The 21,923-nt window shown below is 36.9% G+C and overlaps 1 protein-coding gene across 26 annotated transcripts in view; it reads left to right on the plus strand.

Annotated features, from left to right (window-relative positions):
* The window catches only part of CNTLN (centlein), a 272,029-nt gene that overhangs the window by 104,861 nt on the left and 145,245 nt on the right, over window positions 1-21,923 (plus strand). For 18 of the 26 annotated variants that reach the window (XR_001873367.1, XR_001873366.1, XR_001873368.1 and 15 more), the window contains 4 exons: window positions 255-339; window positions 9,268-9,312; window positions 13,443-13,577; window positions 14,165-14,344. Coding sequence is in view for 19 of the 26 variants with exons in the window: in XM_017806135.1 (XP_017661624.1) it covers window positions 255-339; window positions 9,268-9,312; window positions 13,443-13,577; window positions 14,165-14,344 (445 nt within the window). In the remaining 7 variants the exon portion in view is untranslated. The remainder of the gene's footprint in view (window positions 1-254; window positions 340-9,267; window positions 9,313-13,442; window positions 13,578-14,164; window positions 14,345-21,923) is intronic. The other 8 variants (XR_001873371.1, XM_017806133.1, XM_017806143.1 and 5 more) reach the window with 2 other exon arrangements.

The following is a 21,923-nucleotide window of genomic DNA, read 5'->3' on the forward strand; positions in this document are numbered from 1 at the left end:
TCAACTACTTAAAAATGTATTTTAAGACCTCTTGCTTCTATTTCTTTTTGAACAACGTTGTGTTAGCTGTTTTCAGATGTAATTTGCTGTCACTTGCCATATGCTCCCTGATTAATTCTGCAAGGCCTGTCAGCTTCAGATAATTTAATTTTCTGTGCTTTAAAATGACATTCATTATCAGGACATGAAAAATTCAAATGATTAACTGCAAATTATGACTATTAAAGTGTCTGGGTTTTTTTGTTTGTTTCCAGAGAAAAACAGAAAGCTGAAGTCAAGGACAGAAGAGTTTTAGAGCTTTTAGAAGCCAAAGACAGCAAAATAGAAACACTAGAACAGGTTTGTATTATGTTTAAACAGAGCAGTTAAAAAAACTTGATATTGACATGACATTTATATTTCCTAAAATGAGAAAATAGTTTACTGTTGTATCTTAAGGAGAAAGTTGCAGATGATTCAGAGATTATAACCTTCTGATAAAGTATTAATTTAATTCTTCTGAGTTCTTCAAACAGTTGATCTTTTACCTAAACGTTCCTATGATTTTAGATGAAACTTTTTCTGCAAATTTTAATTGGTCATTCTCTCATTTTGCCTAGTGGGCTAACCTACACTTGGATTTCAGTCCAGAAGAGCTCTGACTATGTTTAGGGTTGTAATGTGCCCATGGTTTGGAAAGATTTGCCATCCTAACAAGTACAAAAAAATAAACCTGATGCACCTTCTGCCTGACAAGAGTGGTGGTGTTTCTCCTTTTATTATTAAATAAATTCATATTTAAATGAATATATAGAAAACATATATACATTATAAATATGATGATATACAGTAGATACATTATATGTTATTATATAATTGTTTATTTTTTGTACTAAATAATGTATAGTATATTATCTGTATGCCCTCTATAATCTATATTATATACTCTGTATTTTTATATTTATATCCAAGATATAATATATTAGTTATAATAGAATGTATTATATTGCATATAATATGTAGATATATGAAATATGTAAATATATAAATATGAGAATTTAAAATAAAATATTGTTTATTATTAAATAAACTTTTATTTTGTATTATAGCAGTGGTCAAAGTTTCAGTGTGCTGTCACATCCTTGTGGCTATAGGTGTGATGTGTAATGTGTTTGGTGCATGCACACACATCATTTTGATAAACCAGTAATGTATGATTCCTGTATTTCTACCCTGTCCCTATCTGAAAGACAAAATACTTGTCTAAGATGTTTATAGGAATATGTATGCAGTAATGTGCTTTTAAGAAGGGTTGACTGCTGTGGCAGCTTCTGAACCTGAAGTGTGCATCTGCATGAGATTGCACTCTGTGGTTTCAGATCAATTTCAGAAGCTGAAACTGTAATTCATCAGAAATCTGAAATTGATGTTGTGATGCATTTACATCATCCACATGGAAGTGGAGAGAGGCTGGAAAATATAACTGGAACCTTCATAAAGTGGCAGCCAGGAAAGAAGAGTTTTGTCAGCAGGATGGGAGAAACCCTGGATATACATAAAAACAGGGGAATGAGAGGCTAGAGAGCAGCCACACAGAAAATCCAGGGGTCCTGATCAACAGCGAGTTGAATATGAGTCAGCAGTGCCCTGGCAGCCAGGAGGGCCAACCGTGTCCTGAGGGCATCAAGCAAAGCATCACCAGCTGGTTGAGGGAGGGGCTTGTCCCGCTCTGCTCTGCACTGGGGTGGCCTCACCTTGAATATTGTGTGCAGTTTTGGGCACCACAATATAAGAAAGATGTTGAGCTGTTAGGGGGTGTCCAAAGGAGGGTAACAAAGATGGTGAAGGGCCTTGTGGGGAAGCCATATGAGAAGCAGCTGAGGTCACTTAGTCTGTTCAGCCTGGAGGAGAGAAGAGTGAAGGGAGACCTTGTTGTGGTCTACAGCTTCCTCACGAGAGGAAGCAGAGGGGCAGGCACTGATCTCTTCTGTGGTGACCAGCAATAGGGCCCGAGGGAATGGCCTGAAGTTGTGTCAAGAGGAGCTTAGTTTGTCTATTAGGAAAAGGTTCTTCACCCAGAGGATGGTTGGACACTGGAACAGGCTCCCCAGAGAAGTGGTCACAGCACAAAGCCTGATGGAGCTCAAGAAGTATTTGGATGATACTCTAGGGCACATGATGTGATTCTTGGGGATGGTCCTGTGCAGGGCCAGGAGTTGGCCTTGGTGATCATTGTGAGTCCCTTCCAACTCAGGATATTCTATGATTCAGCAGTCCTAACAGATGAGAACAGAAGCTGTTGTTTTGGTGATTGTCACAACTGTAATGCAGCCCTTTCAGTTAGCTTCCCTTGAAGTGTCATTGACTTGGGAGGTGGGTTGTGAAGGGCACCAGTTAGTGCCAGTGCTGTAAATAAAAGCTGTGTATAGAAGTGATGTCATTCTGACCTTCTTGCTTATCCACTGGCTGGGATGCTACAGGACTGAAACAAAGGATCGTTTTCTGAGTTCTGTTGGTTTGGTAGTAAAAGACTGGAGGTGGCATAGAAAACAATATATTGTTCATTTGTTTTGTTTTACTGGATTTTTTTCTTCTTTGTTTATCTAAGGAGGAAAAGATGCTATTTTTGTAATTAATATGCAAATAGTCTACCTGTGAAAATGTGTATTGTGATGATAATGACAATGAATATTCTTTTCTGTAAAGTACGGACAGCAAGACTTCAAGGCTGTGTATTGCAGTCTGTGTATTTTTTAAGTGTATTGCTGTGTATTGGTTTCCTCTAGGAAGGTGGGATTACCCAGTCTTGTCTTCTGTTGTTTGTCTCTTCCCCTTCATAGAATCATAGAATCAGCTGGGTTGGCGTCATGCAGAGATTCAGTTGCAACAGTATAATTTGTGGTAGGGTATTTATTTACTAGGAGTTTCTGAGTGGCCACCAAACAGCTGATTGTATGAATCAGTGTTGAATAAGGGAAAAGGAAAATAAATGACCTATCTCATAATTCAGCATGAATGTAAGCTGATATTGCTGCCAGAAACAACAAGAAAACCCTACAAGGAGAACATGAGATTGTATTTCTTCTCTTGTTTTCTGCTTAAACTTTATCCTGACATGCTTAAGAAGACTTTTAAAATTGCTGTAAGTAGAAGAGCGTATTCTTCACAGCCTAGGTGAGATCCAACTAGTTAATTCTACTGAAAGCTGAATGAGCTTAATTTGTGATGAGATATTTCAAGCGTTAGAACAGTTTCCATTTTAATGTATATTACTGAAAATCAGCTAAATTAATTTGGAAACTTGTGATGGAGAAGTAGTATGGTCTTTAATCATGTTTGTACAACCTAACAAGGAAGAAAAGTGCTCAGATATTCATGAGAATGGGATCTGTGCCCTGAGGGGTAAAAAATCAGTGTAAATCATAGTTTTTCTGAACTTCTGCTGTGCAATATCTTTGGAATACAGTACATGCATTGAACTTCTGTGTACTTAGAACATCTTCAGTCATGTACCTTTCCTAAATTACAGTGGTATAATCTTTTGTTTTATATAAATAAAATAGAATAAGACTTTTTTTCTTGACGTGAGTTTATTGCATAGCTTCATATTGTGTTAAACATTTTAAATATTAATTAATTTGGGACATTTAAATATGTACCATTCAAAGTTTCAAACAAATGCAGTATTTATTAAAGCACTTAAGGTTATTTTTGTGTATTATTGCACATAAATTCAGTACAAAATATATTGTATTGAAGTTTTCCATTGTACTTTTCCCTTTGTTCCTTTTTTTTTAAAATTTTTGTCTTTTTAATTGGTTGATTTGTAACTTTTTATCCTGATAGTCACAACTGGGCCTCATCTAGCATATAGATATATTTATTCTAAATGCTGTGTGGGTAAAATCTTACTCATTTGAGATTAGTGTCTGGATTTCTATAATGATTTTTTACTATAACTTTTGTTTCATGCAGTGGCTCAAAACTTTTTTCTCAGTAGTTATGTATCTCTGACATATATACATCACTTCTGCATGTGTTTCAAGGAAAAGAATTTCTAATTGCTACATTTAAGTGCATAAAACAGTCTCTTAGAATTTTAATTATTCATCTTCTGAGGGTTGATAGATACCTTGCTACAGAAATCTTGTTTCATGCTCCCTTTTCTTTGGAAACATTTTTCACTTGTTGTATTTAATTTATAATAATTGTGTATGTCTCATGGTGTCCTTTTTTTCTTAAAAAGTAAGGTGAGGTTTTGGACAAATGTATTACATTTTTAAAATCAAACAATTAGTTTAGTGGATAATGTGGAAACAGAGAACAGTCTTCTGCCATTCGTGCAATAGATAAATTAAAATATCTTAACCTGTTTTCCTTAGAAGACAAAATTAAAGATGTGTAAAAATAGCAGTAAACCTTTTCTATAACATTGTTAATTAATTAGGTTTCAATTTAGATCTGGAGGAACTAAAGCTAATCTTTTTGTCCTAGACCTTGTAATGTTTCAAAACCTTATCAACTGATTATACTCTAGAGGGGTTAAAATAGTACTAGCTTGCCTCATTATCTGCAGTTGAAAATCTTCAGCTTGCTGTGCAAATCTATATTAAAGCCCCTTTAATGGGTCCAATTGAAAGAAGCATAATTCTACCTTCAGGCATTAATTAACACTAATAAATTTTTCTTAACTTTTGTACCTTCACATGATTGTATTTTTCTTTGTAGTAAAATGCTTTTGTTAAATTAAGACAAAGGTATACAGACATTACTGCCATTTAAACACTTTATTTCCAGTAGCATATAAGCCTGATTATTCTTGTATAATGAGGTACAGGAGGATAATTTCAGTAATAAGGAGTTCGGATGAATGTGTCAGCAGTGATGAGATTATGCAAAGTTTATAAACTCTTTGCAAAAAAGTTTGTCTAGTGAAGGAGATTTATGAATACTTCAGACAAAATATGTCTGAGGACGCTAACACATTTTTTTTCCTTAAAAAGTTCATTTTACTCAATCTGTACACTGGAAAAGGGATCAGCCTTCAGTGGTGAAACCTGTGTTTTATGTAGCACCTTTGAACTGCATCAGTGAATTATCATATATCTTTATACCTTTCTGCTTGCCATAGTTAGTTTTCTCATAAAATTAAGGAAGGGAAATCTTGTTAAGGACTTGATCTCAGTGAGAAAGATGGGAAGGAAAGTATATTATTCACATAGTTGAAAGCTGCTGATTTTGGTTTATTGATAGAATGCTACCTGAGGTAGGTAGTGTGATGACTATTGCTAATATCTGTGGGCTTGTTTGTTTGAATAAATTAATAAGCTGTAAATTACCTTTACAGCTCATTAGTATTTTTGTTTGAATTCGTAGCAGGAATGCTTTTTCTACCTGTTGAAAATCTGTTCCTGTGAGGTAGGTAACTCCATTTTGAGGCGAGTAGTTTTCCTACTTAACTCGGCAAAAAAACAGCTATATTGGGTATTCCTACAGGTGTGCTGTAAATCCATGCGTTACCTTTTCAGTAATTTGCCTGTGTAGCCACTCCTGAAGTTGACTAAAGCTTCTGGATCTTTATAACTCAGCCTTCATACTCTTAGTGGTGATTCTACAAAACCATGATATGATAGCTGCACTTGGATTAGACAGGAAAAAGTACAGTAAGTAAAGAAATGTGATGTTTCTTGTCCTCTGCCCATTACATTAGTTTGAAATGCATGATTTCTTAAATATTGAGCAGAATATTTAAGCCTAGAAGGAAGAGGTAGGTCATCTTTATGATCTCATTCATCGTCTTGAGAGCTAGTGTCTAGTTTGGAAATTTCATTTTCAGTCCAGTTAAGCGTAGTTATTGTATAGCTAATGAGTATATTGTATAGCGAATAGCATAGCCTTTTTTTGTGAGGTAGAAATGGTTTCTAAAGCCATTGGAATCTGATTTTACTGCAGAAGAGATTAACTGCTTAACTGTGTTCAGTATACTATTTCATTGCTGTAGTGATGCTTTTTTTTTAAGTTCTAAAGTCAGTATGGTTTTAAGAGGTTGAAGCTGGATTTTATTCCCCCTTTAAGGATATTTGATGAGGAAGGTTTTCATGTATCATGGCTTTATATTGGAATACAGGCAGATTTCCTAAAGTTCAAGAAGATGGTTGTGCTTTAAGGATCAAATAGCAGTGCCCCGTGAGATTAGGTTCTGGCCTTGCGAATCTGCTGACATCACTTAGGAAGGGGCTTGTTGGAACACTTGATCAGAGCAACGGCTGTTCTTTCTTTGCTACACCTGATCTGGTAGCATTGATGTATATGAGGGTAATGAAATACTGCTGTGTCAGGCATAGATGCTAGTACGTATTGATTCCTGCAGATCTCAGATTGTCATGCACACTTCCAGAGGCAGAGGCTAATTCACTCTGAGAACGTTGTATAAGCCTTGCTGGAAAGGAGACCACAGGGAAAAAAAATCCAAACCTACATCCATCAAGATCATCCTCTTCAATGAGGATAAGAGAAAAGCTTATTTAGCAGATTGTTGATTTTGGTGTGAGATTAGTATAGGGAATAGGGGGTAGAAAAGATACTCTGGATTTTCTGTTGCCTGGCTTAGAAGGCTGTGCTGCTGCTTATTTTCATGACATGGTTGCTAAGAAGAAAGGAAAGAATAGAGAAAAAAATCAATTTATTGGGCAGTGTTGCTTTACAGCACTGTGTTATGGCTCATATAGAAAATCTGATCTGTCCTGATGCAGAGGATCACTAGTGGTGGCAAAACTGTCAGATTATATTGTCAGTGTTTGCAGTGGTTATCCTGAGAGCTGTTATACACTCATTAGAGGAAAATGGACAATTAATCTCTAAATGTAGCAGATGCATTGCTGCAATACATGCTGTACTGGTTGATATTGATGGTGCATTTATTATAGATGTACAGCTTTTCGATTTTGAAAAAATGCTGTTTTATTTCTAAACTAGAGGTGTATTTTTGTGAAAAAATGCCTCTAAGTATTTACCCTTTAAAGGGGAAACAGCTTCTGTATTCCTTGTTTCAGAGATGGAAAACCTATTGCACAGATGCCAGAAAAAGCATTTGGTTCCCTTATTAATGCAAAAATGCAGCTGCTGTTAGTTTTTTCTTGCACTATACCTGTGCAGCAGAAGAAACCAGGAGAAAGGGATACAAGGGGTTGCAAGGTATTGTAAGAAAAGATCTGTAAAGCTTTGTTTTAGTGGATGGAAGAAAGAATGTGCTGCAGTGGAGTTGTAAGGAGCAGCTTGAGCGGAAGGAGATGGTGCACATCGTAAAAAAGTTTTGTCCATACTGTGACCTACTCAGTAGGTTGTTGATGAGAGACAGTTCCATTGCTGCTAGACTTGCAGGGGTGATACACTCCATGAAGCTACTGTTTATTTCCACCATGTGTTTAAATACTGAAAAATTCTGACAGGTGTTTCGATTAAGATAGCAAACTCTGCTGAAGACACCAAATTAATCACATCAGATAAGTCCAAAGAGGGCTATAGGGAACATGATGTTTATAGTAGATTATGCTGTTTGACCCTTCCTTAATCTGTGGGTCAGGTGAGAATTCAGGAGCAAGGCCGACTAATAGTAGAGGAGTAAATACATATTCCCTACCTGCAGGATGAAGTCAGCTGCTCATATTGTGGGTCTGCTTCTCTGTAGAACCATTTTACCTGATCCTCTTAAAAAAAGGGCTTTAAAGAATCTTCATTTTCTGTTCTATTTCCTGCAAAACAGACCTGCCCTTTTCCTCCAGAGCATAAATGGTAGGAAAACACATTTGAATGGACAGTGTTTTAAGAGTGTTCTTCCTTGTCTACATCTTTAAGTTACCATGTTTTACTTCATGTCTAGTATTGATAGAAATAGGCATTCAAAAGTTCTCATTCATTTTGGAAATTCATTTACATGTGCTTGCTTACAGTTTCATACTGCTTTTCCTCAGAAACAATTTTTTAAATTGTTTTATCTCAAGGAATCCTGGAAAGCATGGGATTGGATGAGGAAAAACAAACCAACTTCTGCTAGTATGAAAATCAAGTGAGCTCCCCTACTTCAATTACTCTCTATTTATGCTTGGTTTTTTAATTTATTTAAGATTGTTCTAGCAGAAAGTTAGGTTTGAAAAATAGGAATTAAAAATGGGATATATGTGGGAGACCAGGAGAGGTTTGATTACGAGCAGTGGAAAAAAGAAATAGAGATATGTGAAGAGATCTGCGGGACCCCCGAGGACAACACCTTCTCTACATTCAGATGATGGATGGGACTGTTGAGACTCTGCAATTGTGTTTATGTTCAATGTTCATTGTATTTTTACCCTTTATTGTACCCTATTCCCCGCTTTTTATAAAAAATCCTCAGTGTTCTGTACCCCGGTTTGTGCCCCTCTCCCTGATTGGCTCACAGGTGTCTCATTGCAGTAACTCATTATTTAGTAATCCCTTATTTGGTTAATAACTCCTTTTTTTCTCCTAATATGGTCTACATTAACATTCTCCTCCCTAACTCCTCCCTAACTCCACCCATGTTTCCAGTATCTTCCTTCCCTACCCTTTATAAGTCAGCTCCTCCCTTCAATAAAGGTCCATTTCATCCTCTATCTCCAAAGTGGAAGAATCCTTATTCCCCCAGGCTGCATCAGATATGCATTCAAAATACTGTTGCATGAGTTATGTCACTTGCTATTTTTCATTGGTTTTTCATCCTTGTTAGGAGTCAAGTTCTAAATTGAATAGTCAGCTGTGAATACAGGTATCTTCTGGAATCTGCCTATTGTAAAATCAGGTAGCACTGTTGAAATTTTACTTTCGGAGCAGTATGGATTTAAAAATAACTTCTAATTTATATTATAACTAGCTAGTGTCATTTTGACTCTGAAAGGATACTACAGGCTGCAGAATGCAGCAGATGACTTTTATAGCATATGGTTACCTTTTCATAAATTATTTACATGGAACTTCTGTTCATCCTACATCTGAAAATAATTAAAGAATCTAATGAATAGTCATGAGATGAAAGAGAGTGGATTTCTTTTGTTCATTTTAATATTTTCTTTTTTTTTTCCTTTATCTGGGAGAACTATATGAGAATATGACTGTTATCTGTTAAACATGCATATGAACATTCAAGTTTAGAACCATGAGAACTAATAAAGTTGTAAAAAATTTAAAGGGAGATTTAAGAAACTGAAATCAAGGGAAGCTGTGAGATGTTACTCGCACATTTTTAGTGGTGTCTACTTATTTTTCAATTCCTGCTAGAAACAAAAGGAGAAGGTGGAAGGAGAGGAGAAGTTAAAGAGTGTGGTAAGTCAACCTCAATTACTCGGTGAGGAAAAAGAGACTATTAAAGGGAGGGAATAAGTCACAAAAGGTTGAAGTCAAAATTTTGAGGAAAAGACATTTGAAAGAAACAATATTCTCACATTTAAGCTTTAATAAAATAATTTCATTACTAAATTAATTTTGTTTCCGCTTAAGATGGCAGTATTTCTTTAAAGTCACTGCTTGTGAGAAAATACTTCAATTTTTTATCAGTTTGTATTCATTTTTACTTTTTTTTTCATGTGGTATATTAGAAGTGGACTATGGCACAGTGAAAGCTTCTGATAAAGAGTGCAATGAAGAAAGCACAGAATATAGTATTTCTTTTTATCCTGATCCTTTCAGTGATGGAAATCAAATGCATACTCCTTTGTTGTAGTCATAAACGGACAACTTAATATTGTGGTGCAGAGATTTGAGTATTTTCATGAAGCACTTCAGCAGCCAGTGTGTTTTTGCATTTGTATATTTTTAGAATTGTTAGCATTGAAGGATATGTCATCCTTCTATTTCTGCTAGATGTTTTCACTCTAGTTTGAGTTAACTTGTTTTGAAGTAAAACCTGCTCTTATCTGCAATTTATGAACCCATATAGAGGTAGGTATGCAATACTGATTTAGTAGTGCAGTCTGATCAGATTTCGAAATGCAGAGATAGGAGTTAGTTTTTCCCTGCCTTGACCCCCAAAATATAAAAGTTTGGAGAATACATAATACAGTAATAGCAAATACAACTGTTGTTTCATAGTTCTTTCCACATGCTTTTAATTTAGCAGATGAAAAAAATCTTTCACTGAAGAGTGGAGTTTCAGTGATTATGTCTGCAACATCAAACAGTACACAAGTTCTCGTAATTTTATGCTAACTCACATTGGTTTTGGAATCAGACTCCTAGTGTTAAGGAGTTGTTTTTGTTGCCACTTTCACTTTCTCCATACTGTCTAAATTCACAATGGATGGAAATGAGGTTTTAATTTAAAAGCTTCTGTTTTATATCTGTTCACATAAAATATGGACAGATGATTTTAACATCCTATTGCCATGAAAAGACTGAGATGTTCTGAACTAAGACAAAAAAGGGTTAATTTCTTCTTTCAGTTCTGACCTGTCATTTTCATAGCAGATTTCCTCAGTTTGACTTAGTATGTTATTTTGCTTCCTCTTCAGGTTGATATGAAGGTATTTTAAAAAGTAGTATTTTCTAGTAAACAATATAACATTATTATGGAAGAAAAAAAATTGTATTGTGCTGTAGTTAAGTGATGAAAAATGAATTCTGGAATGACAGTCCTCTTAAACATCAAAAGGTCTGTTACACCAGGTCACAGTGTTTCTTTCTTTGTATGTACTGTTGCCTGGAGCACTCAGAGCTCCAGCAGTATAGAGGGAATACTCTTTGATTCTTCCCAGCTAAACAAAAGAGTAAAATCAGATTCTTTTGGTTTTCGTTAGAGAAAATTTACATCTAGAATACAGTTTTCTTTCTTGGAAGTTTGTCTATGGAAAAACCTTTGGAAGTGTACTTTAGCTGTTTTAGTTATCACAGAATGATAGAATCAGCTGGGTTGGAAAACACCTCCAAGATCATCAAGTCCAGCCCTTGATCCAACAGTGCTGTGGTTCTTGAGCATGAAGGTGTCAAACATTGCTTTTGTCCTGTTGTATTCAAACAAGTACAACTGATTCAACACAAAATGTAAGCTGAGTTTGTTCTTATGTAGCATCAGCCTGTCTTTATGGTATCTAGACAAATACCAGTAGATACTGTGGGAATAGACAAATTCCTGATGAGTGTTTCACCTGGTGAAATCTGTTAAAATAGCCTCGTGTAGGAGGTTGCCCTATATGTTGATCAGGTATGTTTTTCTTCCCTGCTGTTTCACTTGCCTGTCAGAACAGGGTACCTGTCTTTTAGGAACACTGCTTGTGTTCTCTTCTTAAGAAATCAGTCTTTACTCTCTTTCTTCTATTAGGCAAGGTAATTTGTAGGTTGAGGAAGCAAAGTACAAAAACAGCTGCACAGGCAAGGGCAGACGATAACTTACTTGTCTGTATCTAGGAAATTCTTTTTAATGACCCTTATGTCTGCCCAGTCATGGCTCCCAAGTAATACTTCTGGGTTTTTTCCCTTCTTTGTAAGAATGTGAAATGAGCAGATAGGAGAGTAAAAGTTCAGTTCATTTAGAGGAAAAGAGCACGCAAAGTGGTAACCCAAGAAAAATGCTTTGAAACATAACAGGATTTTTTTCTGTGCAAGTGTAACTTACCGAGATAATGTTTCACTACTGCTGCAGTAGATGACTTTGTAGACTACTCAGGTGAGTTTGCTGCTTAGTAATTGATGTGGTGTATTTGCCTCTTGATTAATTTAAAGTGTTAAGGGGATCAATTGTGGAGATAAGTAATTAGCGTGCAAGTGTGACTCAGGATAATCTGTCTGATTATCCTGAAAAGTATGCAGTGTAAGTACCTTATTTCAGTTGAAAATTTAATCTCAGCAATACAGAACAAACATTTGAAATAGCTAGCAGCACTTTTGTACCTTCATGTCTCCATTCATCCTCTACATTGCTGGAAAATATCCCATTCTAGACAGAACCTAAATATCATTGATTTCGTGTCACAAATATACTTATGCTTACCAGTTTCCACAGAGTATATAATGAAACTAAATCGTAACATGATGTAGCTCTGTACTCAGAAATTAGATCCTTGAAGAGCTGGAGCTTTTTTGAGTGTGTGTATTTGTGAATTTTTAGGTCAGAGCCAACAGTCTCTTTCAGATAGGTGGAATTTTTGAGGGTGTTCTTCAGATACAGACTTTGTCTTGATAAATGTTAAACAAGTAGTAATGAGCTGGCAGGAAAACTCAAAGGAGCTGCTTACTGAAATTATGTGAGGACCTGGGGAGTGGGAAGGCAACACACAAAATAACTGATGCTTTCCATAGTAATGTGGATTCATACCTTTTTAAAAATTCAACTAAATCATCTCTCAGCATCAGTTCATTCCTGCAACTGTAATAATATATCCAAAGTGCAAATGTTTTGCATTTGGAATGGTGAAAGTATGACTTCAAATGTATTGTTTTGTGTGTTTTTACCTGGCAAATTTTCATTTCTTTTCATGTCTTACATACCTGTGAACCAGATGTAACCTTTGAACGCCAAAACCCCTTACATATGTTATCAACAATATTGTAGATTAATCTAGAGGTGTATCACCTTGTGGATAATTTCTTATGTTTCTGAACACATTCATTTTAGCCTATGTATTAAAGGCAGAGCAGTTACGTTTTCGTCCTGACATGAAATTTGCATCAATTTTGTACTACAGTTACAGTGTCACTGCTTAGGAAAATGTTAGATTAATGCCCTTTTGATTTCTTTAAGAAGAGGCAGGACAAAACAGTATGTGGAATTAAAACAGACTCCTGGAGAAAAATGCAGTGTTCTAATACGCCTTTAAGAGTGAGGGTGTTTTAGTAGAAATGTCATAAGAATAGAATGCAAGTATTTATCACAGGAACTTGAAATTCTTTTTTTATGGCAGTGAGATTTTATTATATGTGAGTACACTGAACTGTTGTATGCACTGAGCAATGTTGTATTATTTTCCTTGAGCTGCAAATTCAGCTAGACTTAATTCTCTCTTTACGACTATTTTGTTTCATAATCTTTTTGGAAGCTTCACTTAAAAGTAATTTCTAATTACTATCAAAATTCTGGAGAATTTTGAAGTCAGCTCTCTGACTTGATTTTTGGTGTGCTAGAAGTTCAAGTTAAACAATATTCTATTGTGTTCTAAGTACCTAAGCACAGATAAAACTTCTGCCAATGAGCTTTACTGAGTAATTTCCATTCAGTTCTGCATTTATTGACTTCTTAGTTCAGCAGCAGCAAGATATTCGGTTCCTCGTTTACCTTAATGTGTCTTACAGTCATTCAGTTTTGCGTATGATTAAAGTACTAATGAAATTAAAACAATACTGTAAAAATTATATATGTCAGATAGTTACATTTCATAGGTCTAAAACATAGGACATGCATGCCCTTTTGCAATTGCTTTTTGTCTATGAACACCTTTTTTTTCTTTTTTTTTAAATTTAAATAGAGACTCACAGGACAGCACGAGGAGATAAACAACTTAATGCAGAGAAAAAATGCTGTGGAGGAGGAAAATGCCTGTCTGAAGAATGAATTCAGTACCTTGAACCAGAAATTTAAAGATAAAAGCCAAGAACTTAAGGTATATTGACTTGTACATCGTTTCTTAAGACTGTAGCTTTGAAGCAGTTCTTTAAGCAATGTCAGCCTTTGTGGCACAGAAAGTGACAAGCTTGGAGAAAAAATTGCCTTAGGCCTTGCTATACCTTACCATTTTCTCACATACCAACTCTGAGGAAGATGCTTTAAAGCCAAGAATCCAAGCTTTATAACTTTCAGATAAATAGTTAATGATAGAAATGGAGCAAAGAAAGTGGGAGTGTGAAGATGTGGCTTCTTGTAATTAGATTCTGATGGGACTGGCATTATTAATTGATAAAGCCGAGGTCTGGGAGGATATGTCTGTGTGGGTCTCAAAAATAGCTGGGGACAGCATCAAAGGCAGCTTGATCAATTAATGGGCTCTTTGCAAATGTGTACTCATCAAAGCTGTCATCCAGCTAAAAAATATGACCCTTCCACCTGCATGAAGGAGGCCAATAAAAGTACACAGGTGACCTTGGCCATCAAATATAGAAGAAGCTGCTGTGAGGGTAAAACTGCACAGTTTATATTTGCTGATTAGTTCTCACTTTTTTGTTTATCGGCCCTTGTGGTACTGTTCTACAGGACACTGAGGAGTGTGCACAGAAGAAGGAAGAGCAAAACAGACTGGTTATAAAAAACCTGGAGGAGGAAAATAAGGGATTAAATACATGCTGTGCTGACCTACTAAGTGACCTGGAGAAACTGAGGAAGCAGCAGGCACAATGGAAAATGGAAAAATCTGGCAGTGATGCCATAATAAAGGTACGAATTGGAATGGACTCCTAGATGTTATTTCAGAATTAACTTCTCCAGACATTTCACTACAAGTTATTTTCTTTAAATAGCAAGTTATATATTCAAATTTATCAGTGGGGACTTGCATTCATTTACATTCCTTCACTTAAGACCCACAGCTTTTTAAAAATTGATGTTGCAAAGCAGAAATCTGACTTCAAATAGTAATCTTAAAATGTAAGCATTAAAAAATAAAAGATACTGTACTTTAAGATAATAGAAATATATGTGAAATAATAAAAGCTTAAAACTGTTATCACAAATTTTTTCTTGATGTGTAATTTACTTACCTATAATTTTGTTGCAGTATTCTTCATAATTGTTGTTTTGCAACAACACTTTAAATTTTAAGTGTAATTTCAAATAAATTGCATCCTAGCCTCCAAAGGTCTCCATTCTGTGAGAGAACTTATTATCGCTTATATTAAAAAGTTATTTTCACTGTTTATAAGAAAACAAAAAAGAATATAATTGAATACATGGTACAGAATATTTTCTCTTTTATTTAAATGACACTTTTTCTTGTTTGCTGGTGAAAATTGGCTAGCATTTTTTAAAATTGCTTATAAGAAATAAACCACAAACATAGTATCTTAGTGTTTGACAGCTACTTATATACATATCTAGGTATTGGATTCTTATTTTTTACATGACTAATTGTACACTTACAATGTTGTGTTCTTTTACATTATTGAAGTACATTCATTGTAGTAACTATCTAATTAATACCTCACCCAGAAACATCCTTTTTTTTGCACTAGCAATTCAGTTGTTTTGGTGATGCCTCCAGTTGTTGTGCTGATGGAAACCGTTTGTAAAGAGTTTCATTCAGATCTGTTAACATGTGAAGTAAAGTTCCTGCAAACTGGCTCCTTTGGAGGGTTATCATGAAAGGATTATGGGATTCCCAGGGCAAGAAATGGTTTGTTGATACTTGGGACAGAAAAATCTAGTGTGTGCTAAACTGATGTAATAATTTTCAAGTTGTCAAATGTGGTGCTTGTAATATTGGATAAATTATTGGAAATCTGTTACGCATACCTTCAGTGAACACAGAATAATTTTTATGTCTCTCTCCTCCTGGCTGATGAGGCACACTTATGAGAGAAAGGTGTGTCAGAGCCAGGTGATTGCAGGGATGGGAATTAGTAGTGTTGGTGTTTCAGAGTGGCATTACAAGCAGGTCAAGGTGTTGTTTAGACTATGACAGAGGTTACTTCTGGGTATGGGTGTTGCCTGAGCCAACCAGGGATGTCACACAGCTGGATTTGCTGTTTACAAACAAGGAAGAACTGATTAAGAAAATAATAATGACAGGCCGGGCTACAGTTACCATGAAGTTGTCAAGACCAAGACCCTGAGACAATGAAGGAAGGAGAATAGCATAGTGCAGACCTGGAGATGAGAAGCAGTCTTCAGCTTGTTCAGAGAACCAGTAAGTGAAATCCCATGAGAAGCAGCACTGAAGGATAAAGAACTCAGGAAAAAGTGTCAAGTCTTCAAAGACATCTTTCTTCAATCCCACATATGATCCACTCTGATGCTCAGAAAAACAAGTGGATATATCAGGAGACCGGTGTGGTTAAACAGAATTAATCACCAGATGCCAGGGTGGGTGTGGAAAACAGTGTTCAGGAAGTAGAAACAGTGAAAACTATAGAGGAGGAGTTCAGAAGCATTGTCTGAGCACCTGAGGGTGGTGGTAACCAACCTGCAGTTGACTTACAAGTAATGACTGTTATGAGTTTCTTGCACTACTTTATCAGTAAAAAGCAGAACAAGTAAAATGGGGACCCGTTGCTGAAGCAGAATGATGAATTAGTGACAGAAGGTAATAGATATGGCACAGGTACTAAATATCATCTTTGCCTCAGTCTTCTCCAAGATGTCCCTAAAAGTTTGTGCCTCGAGACAGGCTTCAGGGAGAAGTACTGAGAGTGGATGTGTTGGGAGATACCTGAGAGAACTTGACTAATACAAATCTGTTGGACCACCTGAAAGGAACTGCATCCAAGGGTGCTGGGAGATTTGGCTGATGGCACTCTCAGGCAGCTGCCTATTGTCCTTCAAAAGTAGCAGAAAACTTTTATTGGGGGAACTCCATGATAAAAAGGATAATCCAAGAAGAAAGGTTGGTTAGTCTCGCTTCAGTCCCTGGGAAAATCACAAAGAAGGCCATCTTGGAAGTAGTTTCTAGGCACTAATGGAGAACATGACCAGAAACAATAATGGATTTACCAAGGATGAATTGTTCCTGAGCAACCTGATTGTCTTATATGATAAAATGATTGTGTCTGTGGACAAGAGGAGAGCTTGGCTGTGATTGACCTTAACTTTAGCTAATATTTGACACTGTCTTGCTGTATGCTTTTATCGAAGTTAGGATGTTATAGCTAGATAGGTGGACAGCAATATGTTTAAAGAAACTATTTGGATGTTTGGATTGAGAGAGCTGTAGTTAATGGGTTGTAATAGTCTGTAGTCTGGTGGTAAGTGATGTACTCTAAGATCCATCCTGGACCTTTCTTGCTTAAAATCTTTATCGGTGACCTGGAAGAGGGAACAGTGGGTGTGATCATCAAATTTGCAGATGACACCAAACTGGGGAGAAGTGGATGTGCTTGAAGGCGCTGTTGCCATCTGGGGGGGGCCTTGACAGAACTGGGACAATGGGAACCTTAGGCAGGACAAATGATGAGTCTTCCCCTGTGAAGGCAGAGCCCTGCAGGCAAACAGGGAACACCTCTGGGCAGTGGCAGGTAGCACGCTGCATCGGGGCCAGGAATGAGAGGTATGAGTGGGGCATGACCCCAAGAACTCTGCTCAGTACTCTGGATACCACACCTCTTTTTGGGTACTGTTTTTGGTATATGTGCAGTACTGAAAGACATCAGTAAACTGGCTGAAGGTGGGACAGTGGATCTGGAGACTTTACCTTGCAAGGAGAGGTGGTGGGATAGGCTGACTCAGCCAGGAGAAGGAATGGCTCTGGGGCTGGGGCCACCCAGCAGCATCTCCAGCATGAACAGAAGGGGTTGGAGGAGATGCCTTCATTCTTTACGTCTTTGTGTGTTGGAGTGGTGAAAGGCAACACAAGCTGAAAGAGGAAAACTTGAGGCTAGAGTAAGCCTTTTTCCCAGGAGGACAGCCCAGGAGTGGGGCGAGGTCCCGTGGAGGTTGGACCATCTCCATCCTTAGATTTCAACCCTTGACTTTATAAAGCACTGAGCAGCCTGGTTGCCCCCTGCCAGGTGAACCTGCTTTAGGCAGGGACTGTGACTTGAGACTTCCTGCAGTCTCTGCCAGCCTGCACGTGTCCATAGGTCTGATGCCCCAAGCTTATGCTTCTACCCCCTCCCTTTTTTTTTTCCTTATAGGGATGTTAGGCAAGTGATTATACACCTTTGCTAGCGGACAGTTAGATGAAGTCATCTAACAAGACTACTGCAAGTATTGAGAAGCAGACTGAAATTACTGTTGTGCTGGTTTAGGAGTTAACCAGCAGGGGTAATGAACCCAACTCAAAGGAGAGATTATAAAGTCAGAATAACAATTTATTAAAATAATACAGTAAGTACAATCATACAAACAAACAATTGGTCTTAACCCACAAAACCCAAATGTATAACCCAGTACCCTGGGGCATGAACAAAGTGGTGTTCCTTGGGCCCCGCTTAAGTCCAAAGTAAAGGGAGAGGGGAAAAACCTGCTGGTGGGAGAGCTGTTGCAGTCTGGTCAGAAGCGGTGATTGCAGTCCAGCTGAGGTTGAGAGCGATGAGCTGCAGTCTTCCTCTGGATCCCACGAGTGATTGAAAAGTTCTGAAACTCCAGGTTTATGTATTCTCCAGTTCAGGCAGGAATGGTCAGTACTTCCCTCAGGGAGTTCCATAAAAGGTAAGAGCATCCTCCTATCTCACAGGCCTCTTAACATCTAGTTTATAGCCTGAGGAGTCAGGCTCTTATGGGCAGAGGGTGCGAATAGTCTATTGACAACAGTTTCTGGGAAATGGCATGGAAGGCTATAGAATACACAGTTTTGGGTTACACCCATACCATGATGAACTGCTCTCAGCTGTGCTAACTAGGACAACTGTCTACAAGAGGGAAATGTTATATTTGACCTCTAGGAAGTAGCAATATGTTGTCTCATCATTTTAATCAATATTTTGTACTATAATAATTTGTAAGAACACACAAAGTTATTTTTATAATTCATCACTGGTTTTACATATACTCTTCCTGTAAATATTTTCTTGAAAATTTAAGTTTCAGTTTGAATTAGTTTCTCCCTCTGTTCTTGACATTCCTCATTTCTATTACATATTGGGTGCTGTTAAGATTGGATCTTAACAGGATGCTTATAAACAAAAAATATAATAATTTTCATATCTACAGAGGTCAAATATGGCATTATCACACTACACAATATTAAGTTCCAGTTGATGTTCTTATATATACACCTCAACATAACATGTCCCTATTGGTGTTGTCAAGTGGTTATAGATAAAAATCATTTGAATTAAGAAGTGAAAGCTCCTCTAAAAGTCAGTTCTGCCTCTCAGCCTTGAGTTCTGGATTTGAATCAGCATCTTTTTTTACATATTTTTTAGCAGTAAACACTCTATTTAACAGTGTTATAGATGATGTTTTATACAGGCACTATCCATGTTAGTCTCCTCTGTCTGAAAGAATAAAATGAATCCTTATCAATATTAGCTACCCCAACATTGTCTTTAAAATGTGTATTAGATGACAGAAAGGCTAGGTCTAAATAAGAGACTGCCCCTTTGGAAAAGTGACCCCCCGTTCAGAGAGTGAACTAAGTGTTACTAGCCCATTTTTTTTCGGTCCTTAAACCATTTTCTGTGCAGAGAAGTACCACTTCTCACTTTCAAAGACTGGTTGTTTTTCAGACCCATTATAATCTGAATTCAGGTATAAAATTCAACTTCTTAAAAATTGAGAGAAAGAAAAAGCTATGGCTAGTTTGTCCTTTTAAGGAGCGTTTCTTTAAACGTTTGTCATATTAGCCAAAATCAGAGTGAGGTTAACAGGAAGACGCCTGATAAGGTGGTTAAAATGATGACAATAGTGTTTTATTGTTTGTCTTTTCTATATGTACCTTCATACAAATAAGATTCAGTGTACAGAAGGTTAATGTAGGGCTTTTCTTTCTGCCTTAAAGTAGCTCTTGAGAACTTTTTGAGCTGCTTTTATGCTTCCCAGGGCTTATATCAGCCTTCTATATCTCCCAAAAGTGCAGAACTGGAGAAGCTGTCAATCAGCCAGCTTATGCATGTATGTGTCTCCCTATCTAAGAATCAGTTAGGCTTTTGAGTTATTTTGTTCTTTGGGTGAAGGTTACCTAAGCTGCTGTTTAATATTAAGAAAAATGTATTTTTTACCAAACTCAAGTCACAAAAAAGCTTTGTATGTAAATAGAAGAAGTCAGACTGTCAGATTTTAAGTGGAGGGGACTAAAAGATAGTGGAATTGCTTACTGGTTGGTATTTGATTGTTTTTAATTTCTAGTTAGCACAGTTCTTTTTAAAGTTTCTAAAGTCTGAAGGTGGGAACTTTGAAAGAAACAGCCATCTCTGTCAAGAGGAGCCTGGGATTTTTATTCCAGGAGAGTTTTATTGAAATGGGAGCTTGAAAAATTACTCTCTTCTGTCATAATATATTATGGGGAAAAAAAACCATGAAAACAAAGCTACTGTCTTTGAAAGTGACTTTCGAAGGGTTTGAAGCTACAGGTAAAAAACCTTAGTGTTAATTCTTAGTGAGTCTCTAATGTGCATAACTGTGCTGCCTCATGCCTTGTTTTTGTTATGCTTTTCATGTTTGAAGTTCTTTTGAATTCACCTTTTCTTGTACTGTGTCTCGTACTGTGTCTTCTATAAATAGGCTTTTTCTTTCTCATATAACTGAATTATTTGATGTTTTGACCTATTATATTTTAAATAGCACTTTTTAAATAAGCTTTAAAAGATGGAATTCTAAACAGTCTGTATGTGCTATTGAAATGGACTTCAATTTGAAAACCCAGATTATGAGAATTTGTATTAGGTAAATTTTCAGTCTGCATGTTTAGGTAATGAACCTTTTTGGCTACTGTATCAACAAAAAGGCAATGTAGTCAATTCCATGTGATGTTAAAAATGAAGATACTCAAAAATTGAGTGTAAAACATTATAGGTTATGTCATGATTGAAAATATGACGTTGACGAAAAACTCAGCCTGCCCTGGCAATGTGCGCTCACAGCCCAGAAAGTCAATCATATCCTAGGCTGCATCAAAAGCAGCGAGGCCAGCAGGTTGAGGGAGGTGATTCTGCCCCTCTACTCTGCTATGGTAAGACCCCACCTGGAGTGCTGCATCCAGCTCTGGGGTCCCCAGCATAAGAAGAACATGGAACTGTTGGAGCAAGTCCAGAGAAGGGCTACAACGTCAATAAGGGGACTGGAGCACCTCCTCTGTGTAGACAGGGTGGGAAAGTTGGGCTGTTCAACCTGGAGAAGATTGGATGGAGACCTCACAGCAACCTTCCAGTATCTGAAAGGGGCCTCCAGGGAAGCCGGAGAGGGACTCTTCATCAGGAACTGTAGTGATAGGACAAGGGGTAATGGGTGCAAACTGAAAGAGGGGAAAGTTAGGTTAGGTATTAGGAAGAAATTCTTTACTTTGAGGGTGGTGAGACACTGGAACAGGAAGTTGCCCAGGGAGGTTGTGGCTGCCCCATGTGTGGCAGTGTTCAGAGCCAGGCTGGACAGGGCTTTGAGCAACCTGGTCTAGTGAAAGGTGTCCCTTGGTCATGTCAGGGGTGATTGGGATTAGGTGAATTTTTAACCCTTCCAACCCAAACAGTTCTATGATTCAGTCTTAGATTTCTGATTTCAGTATTCAGCACAGCTTTTGTATGTCAATATATGATATTTCAGTACCTAAGCTATTTGTATAACCGGTTGTTCCCTATCCCTGTTTTCATGTTTTGGTTTTTCAGTAATGCTTCCAGAAAACTCAAGGTTTCAAAATACATTCAAAAGGTTGAATTGGTTTGTTACTTAGTTGAAAGCAAAATCTGAAGTTATATATGTCACAAATGAGGTGAAGTACTGAAAGATACTTTTTTTTATTTTTTGCATTCTGCCATTAGATGACTTCTTAAGTTGTATTTATGGCCAGATCGTTTCTTACTTATTCTTTTTGTTGTACTCTGCAATGGATGATGGGTACACGTCAAAAATTTCATGTGTTGATAGTGAACTATCTCCTGTAATTCTGAAGTCTTCCATTATTCAAGGAAAAATTAAGTCCTTCTACTAGCCTTTGAGATTGAATGATGGCTCATTAGTTGGATACATCAGATATATAGCTTGAGAGTTATCAAGAAACAAACAGTTTTCCTATGTCATTCACTTGTGAATTTTGCTGTTTCCTCACATCCATTGTTACTATTGCTAGCAGGACGTAATTCTTGTCCAAGTTCAAAGAATTCTATTGTAGTACATTCTGATACTTCTAAATATGTATAAGCCATTTTTT

The sequence above is a fragment of the Lepidothrix coronata genome, unplaced genomic scaffold (assembly GCF_001604755.1).
Source record: "Lepidothrix coronata isolate B3197 unplaced genomic scaffold, Lepidothrix_coronata-1.0 Scaffold14, whole genome shotgun sequence".
In the NCBI taxonomy this organism is placed as follows: domain Eukaryota; kingdom Metazoa; phylum Chordata; class Aves; order Passeriformes; family Pipridae; genus Lepidothrix; species Lepidothrix coronata.